General features: G+C 43.1%; 1 protein-coding gene across 3 annotated transcripts in view; it reads left to right on the top strand.

Annotated features, from left to right (window-relative positions):
* Positions 1–21,551, top strand: part of FNIP1 (folliculin interacting protein 1) — a 70,319-nt gene that overhangs the window by 16,434 nt on the left and 32,334 nt on the right. For 2 of the 3 annotated variants that reach the window (XM_056348762.1, XM_056348760.1), the window contains exon 2: positions 14,260–14,386. In XM_056348762.1, the coding sequence (XP_056204737.1) occupies positions 14,260–14,386 (127 nt within the window). Of the gene's footprint in view, positions 1–6,562; positions 7,145–14,259; positions 14,387–21,551 lie in introns of those variants that run through there. The other variant, XM_056348761.1, reaches the window with a different exon arrangement.

Below are 21,551 nucleotides of genomic sequence, written 5' to 3'. Positions count from 1 at the left end.
TGTGTCTCATGACTGAGTGAATCAACACCTAATTAAACAGTCACATGAGGGACAGAGTAAAATGCTGCTCAGGCAGTGATCATTGTGAATCTTTGGAGAATAACTACTTACATCTGTCTTCCTCCTTCTCCAAGGAAACCTTAACAGCTGCAGCTTTGCCGCCTTTTTTTTTTTTTTTTTTCTCCAAGGGAAAAAAGATCATGTAAACCTCGGCTGAAGCAATGCTGTCTTTGCAGATACATGAGACAAGGGGTAGGGGGAAGAGAAGACTTAGAAGTGCTTGACAAAATCTTGAGAAAGTGGGATGATTTGAGTTTGTGCTGGGAATGACTTAGCTGAAAGCTTGAAGGTGTGTAGTTCTTGCGCGTTTGACACTCCTGGAAATTTAACTGAAAATGTGAATGTTGGGCAAGGAAGTTGTGAGTGGTCTGGGGGCATTCTTGGTATTTTTAGTTTTAGTTGTAATTGTTTTGCTTGCAGCATGTTATGAAAGGTCCGTAACAATTGCTTTCCATCTCTGGGTGGCAAATACTTGTGTGGAGATTTATTGGGCTCTCAATTATCACTCAGTCACAAGTGCAGCCACCTTAATCAATTACACAGACATGGCCTACAGCCAAGGAATGCTCAAATCCCCACGCTGCCTGCTTGCGCTGTATGACTTTCACCACCAAGGCAATATTTTTTCCCCTTATAAAACTCACAAAACAAGTATTACAGGATGTTTTAATCAGCATAAACAGATGGCTACCTCCACCCTGACACGGTGGTGGGCTCCCAGGTAGCACATGGGATGCGCTGGGCTGTGCAGCAGATGCCTGGATCTATAGCGGGCAGTTTTATTGCTGTCATACCCTGGCATTGGAAGTAGCAGTGGTTTGAGTACTCCATGATGCAGTATTTCCAGGCAAGGAGATACCAGTCTGGGATCATTCTGGCCCGCCTGCTGCAAGGTCAGTGGGTTTCGGGGCTGTGCTGAGCCCAGGAGAAAGCAGGGTCTGGGCAGCTGCCCCGGCAGGGACCTGCTGCATCCCAGGGCCCTGGGCACAGCTCACAGGTTAAAAAACGTGACATAAAAAAATACAGCTGTTTATGTTCTAGTCTTCTAGCTTTTAAAAAGTTATTTATTTCTTAATATATCTATCTGTTAAAAGAATGAATGCTTATTTAGGTGTGTTTGCTTGGTGCAGAAATCATGTGTCATGTCAGGATGTCAGGTGTAGCTAGAGTACACTAACAATTTGTTTACGGACCTTGTAGTGCGCTTTTTTTTTTTTTAATATCTTCTGAAGTAATGTATTGAGAATCTCAGTTTCCACTGTGTGAAAAGAAAACTGCCATAGTTCTTAAAATTGCTGGGAAGGGCATGAAAATAAAAGCCTTAAAGACTCTTTAGGCTGAAGATAAATACAGCAAATTCAATTTTTGCCTATTAAAAAAATGAAAATGTTAGGATTCCTCAACCAAAGTACTCTTGTTATATCAGGAGTCATTCAAGGATTTCTTCTTATTATTAATATTAGAGTCAATAGCAATAGTGGAGCTATAGCAATCCCTCTAAGATGTCTTAATTTTCATGGCAACAGAGTGCTTGAAGTCAACCTTGACTCTAATGTATCTTCTTTTTTTTTGTGTCATCTATTAATATCCATGATCGCCAAAATAAAAAGCATCAATTTACCATTAAGTTACCTAAGCAAACTTTGCAGTCGATAAGCTTGTGAGCTTGTTTTTGTTCTGTCTAGCACTGTGAAACAGTCACTTTTTTATCATATTACTAACTCTCAACAGTGGTCACAGATGTAACAGAGATGCTGGCTTTCATAGGCAAAGGTCGCTTTATTGTGCTCCGGAAACTCTCACGTATCGGGCACAGATAGATGCTGCATGTCATGGAGTGTTGTGCTGTCATTTACACTTTGAAGAGGGGGTGGAAAACAGAAGTTAGTTTTATGTGTGGATTTAAACACTAAAGAACGTATCTAGGCATCACCAGAGTTACACAGCATAAAGGAGGGGGAAAAAGACTTCCCCCCTGCCAACCCTCTTCTGCTACACTAGATAATTCTGTGTGATTTTAGAAAATTCTTTATTTCCAACAGCTGTTGGTGTGCATCAAAAGCAATTTGTATTGGAAATTCTTTTCTCCCCAACTTTTCATTAAAGACACACAATACGGAACTGTTTACACTTTAATAGCTACAGCAGAAGATTATTCTGCTCTGCACGCCTGAGAGTGCACAATAAAATAACTGTTTGGCAGGGGGAAAATGCCCTGTTGTCTCGCAGTACCAGTTGGTATTACGGAGGTTTGTTCGGTGTCTTATTTATAGTAGATTGCAACTGGAAATGTGATTCAAAACAAACACCAATGTTCCAGTAGCTTAACCATGCATCGGATTTTTACATTGATAGTTGTTTTTATTTTAAGACTCTTCTATCATGACTTGAAAAATTATAACAGTGAAGGGACAGTCGATTTGCTGAGGTCTCAGCATCCACGTTTTACAAAGAAAGATAATATTCTATGTTGTACCTTCCAGGAATGCTCCCAGGCAGAGTTGTATTTATGCTGATGCTCCTTTACATCACCGATGGAGACAGTTTGTTCCAGTCATGAGACCTCTTGCTGCTAGTTAGAATCCGGTGTATGGAGAGTTTATAAACTGTTCTCTGATTTATTTTTTTTTTAATTGCATCTGAAAAGCACTTTTCAGTATTAAAAATCTGGTTTCCTTTAAAGAAATAGGGGCCCAGGTTTTGAAAAGCCTGCAGGCTGCTTGCAGTGATCTTTCTCATAGTTTTGGCTCCTGCTGACCTTTGGCTGAGTTTATGTCTGTGTGTGCTTATCTATGGTGCGTGCAGGTATGTGTATGTGCTCCAGTTGTATACGGTGGGTTTATGCTTTAATACTGCCCACTCTTCCTCTTCAGCAGTGAGGAATTCAGTGGAAATTTTTTTTGCAGGGATGCAAAAATGGACAGAAAGCACATTTTTGTAAGAGTCTGGCTCAGTGGTGATCTTACTAAGGTGAGTATTTGTAAAGAAATGGTATCCAACTATTGCTAGTCAGGTTTCAAATAAAATCCTAATTGGTTTTCTCTCTTTTTGTCTAATGTGGCTTCCAGCTGCTACCTTCGTGCATTACTAAGCAATAAACATTTCTTGGCTTGCTTGCCAGTTCTTTGTTGTGTGCATTTACAACATGTGTGAGGGAAGCCTTCTTTCAGGAGAAAGACTGAAAAAACTTGCTAAGGCAGTGGAGACCGAGAATGAATCATTTCATTACTTTTTTAGCCTGTGGTTGGAAAAACTCTATTGTCTGTTCGGTTTAAAATCAGATGATTTATACCCAATAAGGTGCCTGTGAGCCTTTGCAGTAGCTTTAAATGTTTTCAGAAGTGCCTTTGGATTAAAATTAAGAAAGTAACTCTTTTTGGTGCTGTTTTGTTTTGAGGTTTAAGGGGTTTTTTTGGCTTAAGTATGTTTAGGAAGGAGCCAGAGCCGCAGTCTGGCATCGGGGTCTGCACAGAATCCATTGGGCTCCGAGGTGCTTCATTCTCAGGGCTGTTCGATGGGCTGAACACTGCCACCCACACCTTCCCATCTGCAACTGGGTGGATGTGCGTGGATACTGGAGTGCCCTCCCAGGATCTCTCTGTGAGGTGCTAAGGCAGGAGCTTTTGATCACTTCATTTTTTGAACTTGTTAAGTGTCTTTCTGAAGCTAGGTAGTATTATCAGCTTTGTTTTCCGAGTTCAGATTTACACACACGCACACACAAAAGCCTGCACCCTTTCGAAGAGATGGAGATTATCATATTCCCTGCCAAAGCCAAATACTGCCTAGGTGGTGAATGAGGGACTCTTTGGGGGGGAATGCAGGGCAGGGAAAGGCAGCTTTCTGGAGATACCTTTCAGTGATTGGTGCTGTAGGCCTGTGCAAAACCTGTAAAGCTTTCATGGTGTAGGTGAAAACAAGTTACTGTATCTGGAATATAACTCAATATTGTAGTTATAGCTTTTTACTGATCAGTGGCCCATTTTGGGTTTTATTTTTATTTCCACACACACACCCCTCCCTAGAAACAGCACAGACAAGCAGCGAGGAGTGGCCGAGGGGCTGCGCCGTGCCCCTCTGCACTGCAAGCTGCTGTTGGCTGAGCAGGGTGGGCTATGGTTCTGCACACCTGCCTTGTGTTCCCCCTTCCCTGCACAGCCTGAACCTTCTCGGAGCCTGGCTTTGTGTCTGCATTTGGCAGCCGGTACGTTTGGATTTGAGCGCAGACTTGGACCTAGGTTTCAAATACCGTAGGTACGTACTGGTGTGACCAGAAAATCTCAGTGTCTTCAGAAATTTAGAATCAGACATTGTTTTTGAAAACTTACCTCCTGTGTTCCAGCTCAGTAAATAGAATGTTCCCTGTGACTGGATATACACCTAGGGAAGAGGATGGTGCATGTTTAATCTTAGAGGCCTGAGTAGTTTCTTGGGTATGGGAACGGTGACAGCGTGCATGAACCAACACTGAGTATCTGAAGGCCTTCCTCAAGCAATAAATATTTACTGATCTGGCTAAAGCACTGTTTACTCTCTGTACACTTTGAGTCTGTCTTTGTTTGAAGAGAAATTCCTTACAATATTTTTCCTGGTCAGTTGTTGGATGGAGGCTGGGTCCGCTTTCAAAGCACTTGTCTTTAGTACGCATCAGGTTACCCTGAGGTAAAATGGAAACCTTAGATGTTACTTCTGCAAATAAATGTTTACATAATGCATTGCACTGAACTTCTCACCATTGCATGTCTAAGAAAAAAGGTCACTCTTGACATCAGTAACCTTTGGAGAGCAATGCGTTTGCCACACAGGTAAGGTAAGTTACTGTGCACAGCACATTCCTTTCACTAGATTGGGAAGGTAGGAGGTCAGATGTTATTGCTTACAACTCCCAAGCCTCGGCATTTTAAGCTTAAAAGGCAAGATACGGTTTAAAGGCATGGGTCCTGTAAAATAGGACATGCCCCATTCTGCTCATGGGAGTAGTTGCATTGAGTTCCCTGGCACTAGTCACATATGAAAAGGCAGGTCTATAATACATGTCTGTGCAGCATCAGGGCCTCAACTCTTCATTTTGAAATGAGAAACTTCCTGTAAAACATTCCTGGTCACCAAAGATAACAGTTCGGATTTGGAACCAAGTACCTACCTATCTTTTAGTATTACTGCTTTTGTGTCAAAAAACTTGCCCAGCACCTTCCTGTAATTAAGTAGCAAAACTGCTGTTGTGTCATATTTATTTGTTGTGTCAATAGTTTGATTTCTTCCTTAGCTTAGTCCAGGAGACATGCAGCAGAAGAGGGAGCTCAGTGTTCTCCGGTGGAGGCCATCTCAGAGGGCAGTACGTCAGCTGGGCTGTTGGGATTGTTGCGTCTTGGGGCCAGAGCCCATGAACAAGTGTCAGCTCACCCACTCTGTGATACAGGGGAATTGTCAGTAGCCCTAGACTTTGTCTTGTGGGATGCAGTGGAACAGGAGATTCTGATGATCAATGGATTTTTGCTGCCTTTGTATTTGAAATATTGGCAAAAGCTGTAGGTTTTCAGATACGGGGGGGGGCGGGGATGTAGGATCTATGATGCTACAGTCTTCTGCCTTTACATATTTCTTGCGTTTTGTCCGAAGATAATACAGAATTAATAGTATGAATGATTAGCCCCACCTACGCCTGTGACAAGACTTGATGCCTTTTAATGTGCATTGCTTTTTTGGATGCTTGGTTCCTTCTTCACTTCCCTGTTCATCTCTCTCGTTCCTCCCCTGCAATTTAGAGAAAAAAGTTCTTTAAATAGCAAGCTTTTTGCTTTTGTCGTGTACCGGGCAGCCTTCCTAGCATGGCCTGGGTCACCACAGGGAGCAATCACGAAACCTTGTTTACAGCTACCAGGTCGGTCAGGATTTCTTAGGACGTTTATTTCACTTCTTTCCCGACCCCACTCCCCCCCTGAAAAATCCCTCTATATTGCTATCCAGTTGTCTGGCACGTTCCTGATGCTTCCCTTGTAATATTAATGAGCCCTTAGAGGGCATACAGTGCTTCCTTTGTTCTTACAGGAGCGGCGGGGGGAGCGGGCGCTGCTGTGATAGCGGCGCAGAGCTGGCTTTGCTTCGCCTGCGAGCGCGCTGCGCCGCTGGGCGCCAGCCACGCGAAGGCGGGCACCAAAGAGGGGTGGCTGTGCGGCGCCTCTCCCCGCTTCCCAGCACCCATGCGGACGAGCCCCCCGCGGTTAAACCTTTAAAGGCCTTTATTTTAACGGTGAAATGGTGCGCGGGGGTCGCGGCGGCGCTGGGGTTGGTGGCGGATGGCGGCTCCAGGTGGCACGCGCTGACAGCTGGGTCACGTGGTGGCTGTCCGCGCTCGCCTTTCCACCCCTCTGCCTCCGCGCCCGGCCGCAGCACAAGCATCCCGTCGCTTCCAGGAATGTGAGGGCTGGGGGTGCAGCCTGGAAGGAGGCCGCCCTGCTTTGCTCCCCCCCCCCGCTCCCTTCTTGTCCCAGCAGGCTGAATTCCCGGCGGTGGCGGCTCGTGGAGGTGCAGGACGGCAGCCACAGTTGCCAGGGGACTTGGGTCATGAGACTCAACTCCGATCCGCTCGCTAGAGGAGGATAGATGGCAGTGACATGTACGCTCCGGCGCCTGCCGAAGCAGCACTTAGCTTTCCGATGAATTAGATTGATCTTCTCTGCAGCAATACACGGGAAGAGACAAAGGCGCGGGGAAGACGGGCGGTATTCACTTGAGCAGAAACCCCGGGCTGTGCACCAGAATGGAGGGGCAGGATTTGGGTTATGAAACTCCAGGGCAGTGCAAACACAGCCTGGTGCAAGCGCCTATATTGTGCTTCGGCGAACTGCTCGCTTTAAGGTGGTTTTTGTGATCCTGTTGCTAGGATTAAGCCTTTTGCATTGCAGCATGGAGAGTCTTTTGTTTGAGTTAAATTCAGACCTCTTGATATGTCACCTGACAGTCTTGTGGTTTTGGATGAATATGGCTCATTGCTATTATTAACCTGAGTTGGCAGCTGGGCACAACAGGAGTTTATAGGGATTTTGAAAAGTGGAACTGCTCGGGGGACAAAGATGCTTCCCAGGTACGATCACCGCACAGTTCTTGCAATTATTTTAATTATTTGATGGCTTAATATTTTGTCTGTGATGAAAGTATTTCTTTTCCAGGCATATGAAGCTTTTAAGGATTTAATTTTTTATGATTTTTCTTATATTTATATGCTAAATGGCACAAATGTTTTGGGTTTTTTCCCCCCTGAACTGGTTCTATGTGTTATAATTTTGCAAAGGGAGGTGCGGTCTGCTTGAATAATATAAAACATTGTGTTCAGTGCTGGTGAATTTAACTGAAAGGAGCTGTGTCTTGTTTGTGTGTATTTTTTATTAAAACGGGTATTTCAGAAGAGCACAGAGCTTGTGTGTGTGTGTGTGTGTATGTGCGTAAGTTTGCATGCATATACGTGCTTACAGCAGCTATAAGCTGAACAAACATTTTTTTTGTGTGTGAAGTAGTCCCCAAAATATTCTATGAAATTACTAATATTAATTGTAAATTCTGAAGCTGTGCAAATTGCAAAGTTACTCAACATGCTACACCTCTTTAACAAAACCTTCCAACCTATTTCTTTTCAATATCATACTCCAGATTATGATTGATGTGTTAACTGGACTGCACCTAACCTATATATATTAACGTCTTTTTGCTTGTGGAAAGGCATCTGGCTCATGTATTGGACTTTAGAGTATAAATTAGGTGTCTTGATGAGAGCCAAATAACTTGGTAGAAGGGAGAAAAAAAATCAAAACAAACTATAAAGTCAGTTTCATATACACTTAAAGAACTGGACAGAGCCAAGGACCTCGGAAGCCAATTGATGTTTAGATCTAAGTTTATTATACCAACTGTGAAATATCTGGCTGACTGAATATGTGGCTAGTGTACAATATGTGCTTAGTATAAGCAGCAGAAGTTTCCTGGAGCTCAAGTAGTGCAGCTATTCAAGGTGAGGATCACTAAGCTGGTAAATGAATGAGACGGATTTATAGATGTAGCATGGAGCTGACCTCTACAGTGCTGCAGTGCCTGTGGACATGTCACCCTCCTTCAAGAAATAAAAAGGGGATGGCTTGGATTTTATGTTTTATGTTTTGGGTTGTTGTTGTTGTTTTTTAAAGAAACACTATTTCCTTGTGATAAACCTGAAAAATGCAACTGCTGCAAGCAGCCAACCGTCACGGGTGGTTGTCCCTAAGATGATCCACTGTTTGTTGGTTTTTCCAAGCCACCCAGAGTAGACGTCCCTTGAGTTTTGCAAAACCCCAGCTGAGATCAGAGTGATAGAGGGCAGTGTCGCCCAGAGTGCTGGGTAGACTTCGCAATCGATCATCACGGGCTTCCTCCGTGGCTTTGGTCAAGTCACAAACACTGGTTTTTCTCTGCAGAATCAGCAGGCATTTACCACAACAGTCACACAACCCTGAAGTGACCTCCTCTTGTAAAGACAATTATCTTGCAAAACTTCTTCTAAGTATAGGCCCCGTGGTTTCTCTAGTTTAGGGATCTTCTTCCTCCTCGCAGCCGTATGGTCGTGTTAAGTCACCAGCATTTAAATGGACTCTCTTGCTGAAAATGCCAGTTTTGCAAATTGGCAGTGCAGTCTGGATCATCCTTATCATGGGAATCCTGATAAAAGTTCTTTTGTGTTTCAGGTGTTATTCTCAAAAAAAATAACTAACCTGCCCATGCCTCTCTGAAGAAGGCTAATGGATTGTCTTCCAAAGCTGGAAGCATCATTAACATGCCGTACATTGCTGTTTTCATTGCTTCCAAATTAGTTGTGCTCTTTCAGAAAGGTCTACACAGCTGTCTGCGTACAATAATGGTCAAATAATAAGTGACTTACTGAATTGCAGTAACAAGGTATTAAAATCCATACAATACCCTCTCTGTGTGTCCTGTGTACTCAACTTTTGCTGTGTCTTCTCAAAGCCAAAAGGAAAAAATAATCCAGTAGCAGGCAATAGAAGTGTGCAGAGGAATTTGGGCAGGAGAAGGGAATTTCTTGTTGGAAAAAGCATCTCGGTCAGGGGCGAGAGGTGTATGGTAGGGTGGCTGGACCAGACAAGGACCATTTTCCTTCTGCTTCTGATCACCCATCCCTATAACAAAGCAACTTCACGATCCTCAGTATTACTGGGCTGTGTGTGCACGCATGAGCACGCTTCAATGTGAATGCGTTCTCTGTGGAACGTGGAGATAATCTGCGTCTGAAGTATCCCAGCACACCCAGTGGAACGGTCTCACATTTACAAAGTAAGCTCTTCAAGACAGGAACAGTCTCTGTCCAGTGCTTGTGTAGAAGTTGGCTGGGTCTAAGCACCGCCGTAACAACAATCATACACGAAGAGTATCATCTGCAGAAGTTGGAGATAAGCCCTGGGGATCCCTACGCCTCGGTTCTGATGTTCATCTAATAGGAGTAAAGGAAGGCGTTTCCTTCTGTGCGGAGCCCCATGAGGAGGGCATGGGGCAAGGTGGACCTGCTGTCTGGTCTGCCCTGGCTGTTCCTGTCAGCATTTTAAAAAAAGGTGCTAACATGAAAAACATGCAGAACAGATAAGCTAGCATAAACTATAAATATCATGTGCGTAGATGCATTTAAAAATAGTTCGAAGTGATTCATCACCAGGCAATTTTTATAACTATGGGTAACATGATGTAGGAAAACAATAGTTTGACTGATAGTTTCAAATTACTTTTTCAATGATTAGTCAAATTCTAGTTTTGAGCAACTACTTTTTAGCAAACTTTTTTTACATTTCCTACGTGCTTAATATCTTGAGCAGTTTTGTTCAATTACTTTAAGACTTCTAAAATGTCTGTGTTAGTATCCAATTACTTTTTAATAATTATCTAAGCTGTGTTAACATGAAATAGTTTTAAAAGTTAAGTCTTGGGCAAGAGGAAAAATAGTACCAAGCTAAACCTGTAATGTAATGAAGAAGTGCTGTTCATGTTGTAGTGGAAACAGGGAGGAAGGAATGTACTTGTACTTGCTTTCAGATACAGGGGAGAATCTTGTATTTTAGTTGGTGGAGTGGTAACTCTGGATTTCTGTGGCTGTCGTTTCCTCTGTTAGAACTTGCACAGAGTGTAACAATACCAATTCAAAGCGATTCTGTTGCCTCTTGCTGAGAAGTGTCTATGGCAGTAATAAACTCCAGAAATTAGATATATGCGAAAATCCATCCATGGAGAACATTTGGAGTTCTGGATTGCCATGCAACTCACAGTACAGGTGTCAGGAAGCATATAATGGATCTGTTAAATGGAAACTACAAATTATATTTCATGGTTGAAGGTAAAAAAAGGCAGGAAAATGAAATGGGTGAAAGAGAAGAGCTGAACAGTACTAGGGCTTAAGTGTGAACATGCATGAAAATAACATTTTTCAGGACTTGATTTCATTATTATTAATTTCTAATAATTTCAAAATTGTTCACGTGGAATGTTGCCTTTCTGTGCCAAATAATTCCTTTCCTTTTGTGCTTTGTACTTGCATTAGCATCTGTGCGGGGGGGTTGGACCAGTTGACCTCCTGAGGTCCCTTCCAGCCTCAACCAGTCTGTGATCGTGTGAAATCTGCTGTTACGTGATTTGTTTCTGAAATATCCCACGCAGCATTTATACAGCAGTGGATTTCTACCCCATGCTATTCATATAGGTATTTCTGAATATCTCGCTCTAGAAGCATCACCATTTGTGTAGTGGGGATCTCCGCAGGACTGGTGTCTTGCTCAGAAATAATTTATCACTGTTCCTTTCGAACTTGCAGCACTAACTGCGCGGCAAAGTCACAAACATTTCCACTGCTGAAAAGATTGTTGGGGTTTTCTTGGTGGTGGTTTTTATGTATGTTTGTTTGTTCTGGGATTGTTTTTGGTTTTTCTCCTGTAAATATAATCAGTTTCAAGGAAGGATCAAAGAGGGGTAGATAAGTCATGCAGGAAAAAGTCCTCATTAAGAGAACCGTCATTTCCAGAACAGCGTGGGAGATGGAGACTCACCTTTCATTAACATCGCTAGAACATTTGATTCTACGTCTCCTGGTTTTCCTATAAGAATCTCAAGAAAACATCAGTTAAATGTCAGTTTCCATTTATAAACAGAACTAATTATATTCAGAAGATCTAGGTCAGTGTTCATCTGCCTGAAGAGCAGCGCTGGAGTTTTGCCCTGTTACATTTGTTTTGAGAACGTGCCCTGGGTATTGCACGCAGCAATTTGTATGTTTCTGGGGACAATCTACCCCGATATCCAGCTTAACAGTATTTTAAAGCTGCTGACAACAAAAGCAAAGCTACTCTGCGTCCTGTTTCATCGGGGCTGGGGCGTGGGGGGAGCCAGAGGTGCCAGTCTGCCTCTGTTTACTGTCTGTCTAAATTAACTTTCCCCCAGCTCTCTTAAAGTTTCTTCTGGTTTGGGAAGTGCCCTGCTATTGCCAGGGAATGCTTTTGCAAGGCTGAAATGTGCTTAAGGACTCTATTATGTAATGGCAATAACGCTTATTTGGAACTATCACAAATTACGATGGGTAACACCTACTAAATTCTCATCTAGAGAAAGTTAAATCGTCACGTGAAGAACCTGAAGAGTAAACAAGCTCTTCTTACCTCAATCAAATATGTTTCTGAATACAGCAAGAGTTTATATTTAGCTTTCTCTCCTCTTAGTGTGTAATCTGCTCTTGGAGCTTTTTACAAGTAGACTTTCCTAAGATCTGGAACAGCTACTGCCCTTCTTTGCCAGTAATTTCAAAGTCAAATATCAAAAGTACTAGGTAATGGAAGGCATGCTTTTGTCTGAGTTTGAAGGAAAATGAGATGTGTTGCAAGGGTGGAGCAAGCGATACCATCTTTTTGGCAAGCCATTTGTTGTTACTGTCACATACTGTTTCTTTATGAGGAGCCACAGTGGCCTATCTGGAAACAAAATGAGTTTCCAGACTTCCATTGATGTCACTTGAATAGGTGGAGATGGTTCCTCCAGGTAGCCAGTTCATCCAGCGGTCTCACTTACCTCCTCACCTCCAGCCACAGTCAGGCTCCTACCAGTAACCGTCCCCAGCTCTAGTGCCCATGAGCCTCTCAGCTGGTAACGCTCCAAACATGCATCAAACAACAAGGATTTTGGTTTTTTACATTTTCTGAAGTGCAAGATGGGACTTATTAGCAGAGCCCCCGGTAGACATTGGCTCTTCTGAGTCTGTCACTGTGCTTGGGTTTTGGTAGAGAATTGGCTCAGTTTGCCATCTGCTCTTTGCGTGGGCATGTCCCTCTGTGGACGATGCTTGGCTTTTAGGTGCCCAGAGAGGATGCGTGGGTCTTTGCCCCCAAATCTAGACATCAAGTTATTTCAGTTTCAAGTTGCTCAAGCATTTTTCTTGTAGTAAGTTGATTTTGACTTTTGTTGCACGCTATCTTCTTTGCGGCTTCTGTTTTTCTCTCCTGTTGCTAAATGGTGGGGCTGAGCAGATTGGGAAGTGTATTTCCTCTCTCAAGAGACAGAGTTAACTGTATGTTTTGGTGCTTAGTTTCACCTCGCTAGGACTACACTAGTTGTAAAGCCTGTGGATCTATATTGGACAGTCTTAAAAACTTCTGGTAGGTAACCATGGCTTTGGTGATCAAATTGACTCTCTGCTGTGACCAGTTATAGAAGTTGGGTTACAAATCCTCATAAGTGTACTGATCACACAAAGCAGGGGCACAGAGAGGGGAAACCTTTTGGATGGTGAATTAGAGGGACAGAGGAGTGTAAAATTTACCATAGTCTTGGAGTCTAGCATGCCATGTATACTTTAATCTGCATTGTCACTTACGGGTGTCTTTTTTTCTGAAATAAATGTACGGGTCCTTCTGGTAAATTGGGAGCCTGTGTCCTTCATTAATGGCTGGAAAGTTCCAGGGCTTCGTTTCTCACTTCTTGGCGTTTCATGCTAACACTGCTTGCCTAAAAGCCAAGGATAAGGAAGATAGAATTTCGCATGATCTAGGAAATGGCTTGTAACTAGCTGAAAGGTGATTCCTGTTGGTTTCGTGGATAGAGCAGGTGCCTTGTTTCCTGTCTTCCAAGAACTGAGAAGGTAGCAGTGAAAATGGATTCTCAAGCCCATGGGCAACAATGCTTGCTGGGCTTTAAGGTGATGGCTGGCTTTTTAAAAGGGAAATTTAAGATGATGGCTACAAAGCACCTTTAAAAGCAAGATTCTGCAGTGGTATTGAAGCCTGAGACCTGCAAGTTCAGCCTGCAGAGCTCCTCTGAACTCAGCAGCACTAAGGAGGGCAGAGGCTCAGGAAAGCTCCTTTCCTTGTTGCCAACTGCAAAACCACTTTGGGAATAGGTTTGTTAGGGCTGCTGCGTGTAGTTTGCTGACCCGTGCAGCAGCATGGCCTTGAACTTCAGTGGTTTCAGTGAAGATTGTTTCTAAGTCTGAATGCAGCAAGGACCTGAGTATAGCCAGGACCAAGCTACACATGGCTGGCTGTTTCCCAGCATCAACGTATATATATTAACATGAACGCTGTAGTTTATAATGCTGCAGTAAGTTTTATACACATATAGTGTTTGTGAAACCTGAAGAAGGGTAGGAAAAGTGCTTTGCCTTTTTTCAGCTGTGGAGTTCAGTGCTTTGCCAACCCATGAGACTGAAAACCCATGACTGCAAATGTGGAAATTCATTCCTTAAGGGAGAGGCCAGTGTGAATATATACCTTTTTTCTTTTTTCTTTTGAATTGTGAATGCTTTCAAGCTAGTGCTTGCAGTAATGAGGGGCTCTTGTGTCTTCAAACACAAAAGCTGAGCTCTTCTATGAGTTTGGTTGCAAAAAGCTGGAACTTGAAGAAAACATTAAATATCACAAGACAGAGCACAAGAGCTAGTAATGCTGCACATGTCATTGTACGTGGTTGTAGTGGATTGGTGACGTTTATGCCAATGTAATTTGGCAAGTGTAGGGGAAAGGAAAAACCAAAAGGCATAGTTCTGGCTACAGCATCAAAAGGTTCTATGAAATGGCATTGCATTTACTCGACTTTCTATTTTAATAAAGTTGTATATACAGATAATGTAGAAAGATCAGTGTAATAAAGAGTTGTAGTAATTGATCCTTCTGCTCTTCTATTGTTTAATTAAAGCTGGCCTTTGCCGGAGTTTGACCCAAGTCAGATCCGACTGATTGTGTATCAGGACTGCGAAAGAAGAGGACGGAATGTCTTATTTGATTCCAGTGCTAAAAGAAAAATAGAAGATGTTTCGGTGTCGGTGAGTATTTTACTAATTTACACGGTTACTGTCTATATTTTTTTAAATGGCAAGACTGATAAATCGCAAATGTTCTGTTTTATTCACATTAACATTGAAAGTTTGGTTATATGCAGGACTGTATTTAAATTCCTGTCAAGTTGCAAATCATTCAGGCTTCAGTGATTCTTAACAGCTTTAAATACTATAGTGATCTCTTTATTCCTTGGCTCATCTACTTTCTGCTCTTTCAAAGAGGAGGATTCCTTCCTGGGGCTGCAGCAGGCAGTGCTGGGGAGCTGAGGCAGGGCATAAACAGATATTTATGGATGTGCCTTTATGCTGTGGTGGGGTCGGCATTCTTAATCAGGAGATCCTTCCAGTGTCCTCTTGTGTCCCCTTTGGTTAGCTTTTGCCAATCTTTTCTATGCTCTGCTGACAGTTTTTTCACACAAAGTTACTTGAAAACTTTTCCTCTGTTTGCCCTTTTGGCATGGTCTGCATGGTAATCTATTAATTGAAACTGTAATGGATGCAGTCAGATGAGGATACTTCCTTCTAAGGGCTCTGGCCAGAAGATTAATTTCTAGCCACAGTGCTATTGTAAGTGGTTGTGTGAGGTTGGACAACTTAACTGCGCTGCTTTGAACTTCCTTTTCACCATCTCTAAAAACATTTGCAAATAATTTTAAGCTCTGCAAGCAGAAAGCACTGCATGAACTGAAATTTATGATCCCGGTTGCTTTTACCCGTAGGACCTACTAAGTTCTGTAAGCAGGAGTAGACAAAGAAACATGTTACCCCCAAGCCCTGGTTTTCATGTTGAGTGTTGGGAGTACAGCCAGAAGGTTCTTCATCCATCTTTGTAAACTCTTCCGGCCTGTTGCTGAGTGCTGCCAGCCTGATTGCTTCTCATCCTGGTCCGCAGTGCTTCCTATGTCCGTGTATCCTAACCTCTGGGAGCCAGTTTGTGTCTCATCAGGCACTGAATTCCAGGCTTCTCTGTTACTTACTCTAGCGCTTTTATAGCCCTGAGTCAAGATCCCCATTTCCTATTTCTTTTTGAGAATTTGGGAAGTAAAGCAAGCTTCACAAATGTTGAACAAAGTGCAACTTTCTTTCTCTTTAATTTTAACTTGTTAGAATAGCTTTATAATTTATAAGTTCCTGTTCTACTAGATGTTCTTGCCAGGAAAATAGGTTATTAAAGACAAGAGATCTTTAGAAGTGGTTTATTGGTACGAATTGCTGGCTGTGCTTATTACTATTACTTCATTAATTAAAAAGTATTACTTCATTAATAAAAAAGATGTTGTGCAGTATAAATCCTCTTACCATAATTTCAATTGATTTCTTGAAAGCCTAAAACCTTTTTAAGATAGATCTGTTCTTGCATAGTGGAGTTGCAAACTTCATTGTTTTGGTTTATTTCAGACAGATCATTGAGCGTGGCAGCTCAGCAGCAACAGAATAAATGGCAGATAATGAAGCTAATATGGTTCCATATTAATCTCTCCTTTCTTTTTCTTTGCTAAGGGGGGGTGGGGGGAGGGAAATAGCTGTATTCACCATCTCTGTGGAATGAGTATGTGAGACTGGTGGAGGAAGACTGTTCCCAGGGTGTTCCTAATGCCCAGTACTCATCTCTAGTAACTTGATACATTTCTTCTTTCTTGTGGTATTAGGAGACTTCAAAAGAGAATATATTGAAACATTTGCTTGCCATGATATCTGCCTTCTGCAGCACTCAGATAATGTGAGGCAAAAACTTTCCTGGTAAAACAAACTGCAGTAACAGAAACATTCTGCAGGTAAAAACGTGCAGAAGAGTCCTCTGCTCGGCTTGCTGCAAGCTTAGTACAGGCTTGTACAGTTAGCAGTACGTACTGGCCATTTTCAAGGAATTGCATTGTTTATTTTTCTTGCTCTTTATCATGATTTTCATTAACAAAGACACACCCTGCCTATACAAAGCCAGATCTTGGCTCTAAGCACATTCCAAGGCACTCTTGCCCTTTTGCAGCAAAACGTGTGTGGGCTGGGTGCTCTCTTCTGAAAGGGTATCTGTTCACCACCCCACAAGAGCCAACGCTTTCTGCATCTCTTGTGTCCCCCCCGCCCCATTTCCAAACATGATTTATACCTCTGGATTTACAAATAACACTAGGGGGTAGATTTGCAAGAGTGCCTAGCGGTGGCCAGACTGTTCTGGCTGAAGTCTAATTGGTCTAATGCAGGGAACTGAGAGGGTTTCAGTTTGCTTTATGTGACTGTGCTCTTCAGTTCCCATTCTCTGTTGCTTATGAGACGTGAAGGCAATTACAATTTAAGAGTTGTATGCCTGCAGCAGGATGAGATATACTTTGCTCTATTTTATATATCAAATCTTTACATATGTCAAGAGTTGTGTGCGGTGGACCAAAGTTGAACGTGGCTCAGTCATCTGAATTCTGTAAGGGAAGGTATAATTATAAAATTTAAGGAGCATCAGAGCAAACTTTTCCAGACATAGATGTTTCAAGAAATAAAACAGTAATGTCTGACTTTTTGATGAGTGAAAACTGCAGAGTGTGTGCTCACGCCAAGCTGGGTTCTAGTTATTAAAGCATTACTGGGTTCGTGTTCTCCATGAGGGAAATGTGACTGTAACACGAACTTGGATTTTGTGTTTTCATTGGATATTAAATCAACCTCTTAGTGTCTTCAGTAAAGCTAAATATTAGGTAAACAAGAATTCTGGGAGGGTATTGCACAGAGACAGAAAACAGTTTGGCCATTAAAATGTTTCAGTTGCTCAGGAGAAGTAATGTTTTCCCTGGGTCTTGCTAGAGTTAAACTTGGCGAGCCACGCTGAGAAGCAGTCTGGTGACTCGGAGGGCTGGCGGCTGCACCGGGAATGTTGGCCAAAGGCTGTGCCAGGCGTTTCCACCGAGGCCAGGCAAAGATCTGCCTGAGGCAGCTGTGGGCACTTGGCATGGGGGGGAGGCGGAGAAATCCCCTTTGTGAGTCCTATACCTTTTTTGGTGCTAAGCAGGAGAGGTTCTTCCCCAGCTTTCCAGGGGATGGGCTATTGATCAGCCAGGCTCTGTAAGCAGAGCCGAAAGGCTGCTGCCTCCTAGCATAGAAAGTTGGGTAACTCCCCTGCCTTGAGTTCTGCCAGGGCATCCCAGAAGAGAGTGGCTGCCCTTTCCAGCCCGGTGACACTAGGTCATGAGCAAATGTATCACGACAGGCGTTTGCATATTGAATGTACCAGGGCAGCGTGTGATACGAGAAGTCGATGTTACTGACGCCTTTACTAAACAGTCTAGTTCCACACCCAAACATCCACATCCCTTGGATTTTTGGATATCGAAGTCCTTCTGTGGGCAAACTCATGGTTTTGATCCACTGTGTCCTCTAGAAAGTTACTTCAGGGTTTGTTCCTCATGCTAATAAGTGTCTCGTTTCTAATCAGACTGTGTTACTTGATTTGCAGGTGACAGAGTTACAACCTATGACTGATTTCTACCAGTAGACTCATTTCTGTGCTTGTCTGCTCCTTTTCCTCTAGCAGCTCCCTGCTGCTTTCTGCTCAGCTGTACCACCGGCCCTGGCCGCCTGCGCGGTGCCCTGTGGCTGTGCGAGGTGCTGCCCACATCCACCCCTGAGTTTCCAAGCCAGGAGCTGTGTGTGACCACAGGTATACTCCTCCAAGAGCTCAGATACGGAGCCTGGTTTGAATTTCAAATCCAGCACAACAGGCAGCTCCTCTTCCTTTTTAAGATGCAGAGGCCAGGTGGCCCGGCCAGTGCTGAGCTTTCAGCCTTGGCTCTGCCTTTCCTGACCCCTGTGTGCTTGGTTTCTCAACCTTGACATTGCATTCACGCTAACCTTACGCGAAGGCTGTGTTGTATTTTACTGTGCCGCTGCCGTTGCGTGGTACATGAGTTATGTCACTGTAAATGTCGGTGTGCAAAGGCCAGCTGAAGTACGAGGATTTTTCCTCCAAGGGCTGGCAGTTGCCTGGGAAAAGGATGCCACAGAAGTGGTGCCACGAGGGAGAAGTGGGGAGTAAACCAAAGAAGCTGGGAAGGGGAACCATGCATCAGGGCTTTCCTCGGAGCAGGCTGAACGGGTTCAGGGTCAGGGTTAGCTGTCTCATTGAGCTGCTCATTTTCCTTGTTAAGTTGGCCACTGATGACTTATGACAGGACAGTGGTTACCGTTTGGGATTTGACTGAAGATTGGTGCTGGTGAACATGTAAGAAGCTAAAAGATTTCCTAAGTCTAAAAACAAGCCTAGAGGAAGGCATGGAGTCCAGGGAGGAAGAAGCACCATCAGGGGACCATGAGGAAGAGAAGGGAGGAGAGAAAGCAAGAGCCACGCTGTGCACTGTGCTGAGCAGGGATCTAGAGTTTGGGTGGTGTGGCTGAGAAGGGGAAAGACAACGAATCAGAGAAGGACAGTGGCTTGTTCCTACAACCCAGAGGCAAAAGACGATTTTCAGAAGCAGTTTGTTCTGTTTTTGTGAAGAAATGAAAGTGTGGCCTGGGCTGCAGAATTTGAGATCTAGAGGTGCAACAGGAGACTTGGATTTGAGGAATGAAAAGTTCACTTTTGCCATGTAACCTAGTTGTCTTTATCTTTGAGATAATGTAACTGAAAGGTCATATGATATTTGATCCCCTACTGCAGCAATTTCTTTCACTCCGAATGTCATATTTATCCCAAAGTAGAAAAAATGGCATGCTGTTTTAAACAAGCCAGGATTAGCCATGTGTTCTAATATACTTCAGCACTGGATAAATGTTGAACAGCAAATTGCTTTGAGGGATTAGTAATTGGAGAGCAAGCCTTTTGATTTTAGGTGAGTTGTGTGAAATGGAGACTCTGGTCTCTGTGTGGCTCTCAGTGGACAGATTTCCAGCGAGCGGACAGATAAAGCTGTAAGCCCAGAGACCGAGTTGCACCTTCTTAGCTCTGCTTGTTCTCTCTAAACAGAAATGGAAGATTGCTAGTGGAGTGGGGGAGTGTAGGGTTGTCTTTACTTCTTTCACTGACCTCTGAGTAATAGAGGAGCTTGACTGCTCTGGAAATAGAGGGAGAATGTAGCACTTGGCAGCTGCATTTTAAGAAAGTTACTGGATTTTTAGAGCAGCACTTGAAGGGAGGAAATGAATGTCTATTCAGGTTACTCTCATGTCCTAGGTGGATGCATATATTTAATTACTTATTCAGACCAATGCATATTAATAAAGCAAAAGAGTTAATTTATCTATTCAGGAATAGTTTTTCAATGTTGCTGAAAAACTTGTTCTAGAAATGAGGTACAGAGCTCTTGGAAGAGTGGCAGCTTTCCTTGGAAATACAGATTTCTTTATTGCTACCACCACAGTGGTATTTGAGCACCTGCTGTTGCAGAGAGGTAGAAAAGAGTAAAGCATATGATGACATTTCTCTTTCCTTCTGTCACTTACAGCCCTCACACACACGCGTGCAGTCTGGATTTAGTTCAACACACCAGGCTTCTTTCAAGTTTCTTATTATCCCCGACCCAAAACTTGTCCAGCAGAAATTCCTCTTCCTCTGCGCAGCACTGGCCCTGTACTTTCCACTTAGTGAGGAATTCATAGACCTTGTTGCAAAGAGTTAAAGGTCTTTACTGATAGAGGTGGAGAAAAGAGATTCCAGAAGCAGAACTGTAGAGGAAAACTACTTTGTACCTGTTGTACTATAAAGACATGTTACTCTTAAGTTGTCTTCAGTACTACCTGATAGGTCTTCCAAGACTTTGAGCAGATGATGACCTCTAATGTAAGAACTGTGACTGTCAGGGAGTCTTTAGAGCGGGGCGGTATCTGCAGCAAGTTGGCAGAGAAAGAACAAAGACTGTGACCACAGTGGGGAGAGTAGCGTGGCAGCCAGGAGCAGCAGCTGCCCGCGGCATCCTTCCAGCAGATGTTCTGCTCTCCAGCAAAAGTGAGCACTTCGGAGGACTCCAGCAGCACTTTGCCTAGGGATCTGATTTCTTGCAACTGTGTCTGTTTGGAAAGAAAATCCACAACTTTGAAACTTTCCCTCGCACAGTTCTTAAATAATTAGGTTACCTTTTTATTTTTGGAACCAGGGTTGAATATCTTTGGAATATTACATTGGAATGCAAGTAATCCCACTCCTTTGATGGATAATATTTTAAGATTTGTAGTATCTAAAATACCATTGACATTTGGAGCAGAGGAATGGGGCACTGCAGATAACTCATTGTCCAACAGGTTATTCTTAAGCAAGTGCTACATTTATAAAAGAGCAAACACCGAAATTTGTCAGTGATCTGCATTTTAGGAGGGATTTACTGTTCACAAAGTTCTGAAAAGTGGTATGTGAAAGATCCTGACCTCCTTTACAGACTCCTTGCAGGAGTCTTGGTTCATTAAACTCCATTGCAAAGACCAAACAGCCATTTTCCTGGCTTGCTATTTAAATTAGGCAACTATTACTTCAAGATACCAGACTCCCAATGGATCTGGGGAAAGTTGCTATGCAGAAAAATGCAGTGATAATGAGAAGAAATGATTTAGAAGTCAGTCGTTTGCAAACTTAGCCAGTTTATTTTTTTAATGCACAGAATTTTTTTTCACATGTGAAATGCATTTACTGGCTTTACAGTCTCAAGGAAGCTTAGTTAGTTAAAACTGTAACTTTTTAGAAGGAACTTTCAACATCTGATGGAAAATGCAAGCTGAAATGTGGTTTGCCTGCAAAAGCTTCTGTAACCCTGTGGATTTTATGTGGTTTTATCACATGATGCTTGCCTAGCCTAGGACATTGTTGTTTGTGTCAGAGATAAAATGCAATTCTAGTTCACGAGTTCCCTCTGAAGTCATATGATGATCATTCACATGTTCCAGCCATTGTGTACTGTGCTCAAGCCACAGTTACTAGCTATTAGCAAATCTACATATTGCATGAATTCAACGTACTCAAGACGATGTCGTAATGAGAGGATGCTACTATGGGAGGTGTATATGTCAGTGAAGCACAGGACTGAGCGGCTAGTGAGTGCTTCCTTCCCCTCTGCCACGGAATTGCTGATTTGTCTGCACATTTTTCCTTAAGGCTTTCTGTGGCAGCAGTCACTAATGGGGGGAACAGTGCAGACTGCCGTGTGGAGCTCGATAATCCCTGACATTTTCTGTTGTTTTG

The sequence above is a fragment of the Falco biarmicus genome, chromosome 8, assembly GCF_023638135.1.
Source record: "Falco biarmicus isolate bFalBia1 chromosome 8, bFalBia1.pri, whole genome shotgun sequence".
In the NCBI taxonomy this organism is placed as follows: Eukaryota; Metazoa; Chordata; class Aves; order Falconiformes; family Falconidae; genus Falco; species Falco biarmicus.
This window is presented reverse-complemented; position numbering and strand designations above follow the sequence as displayed.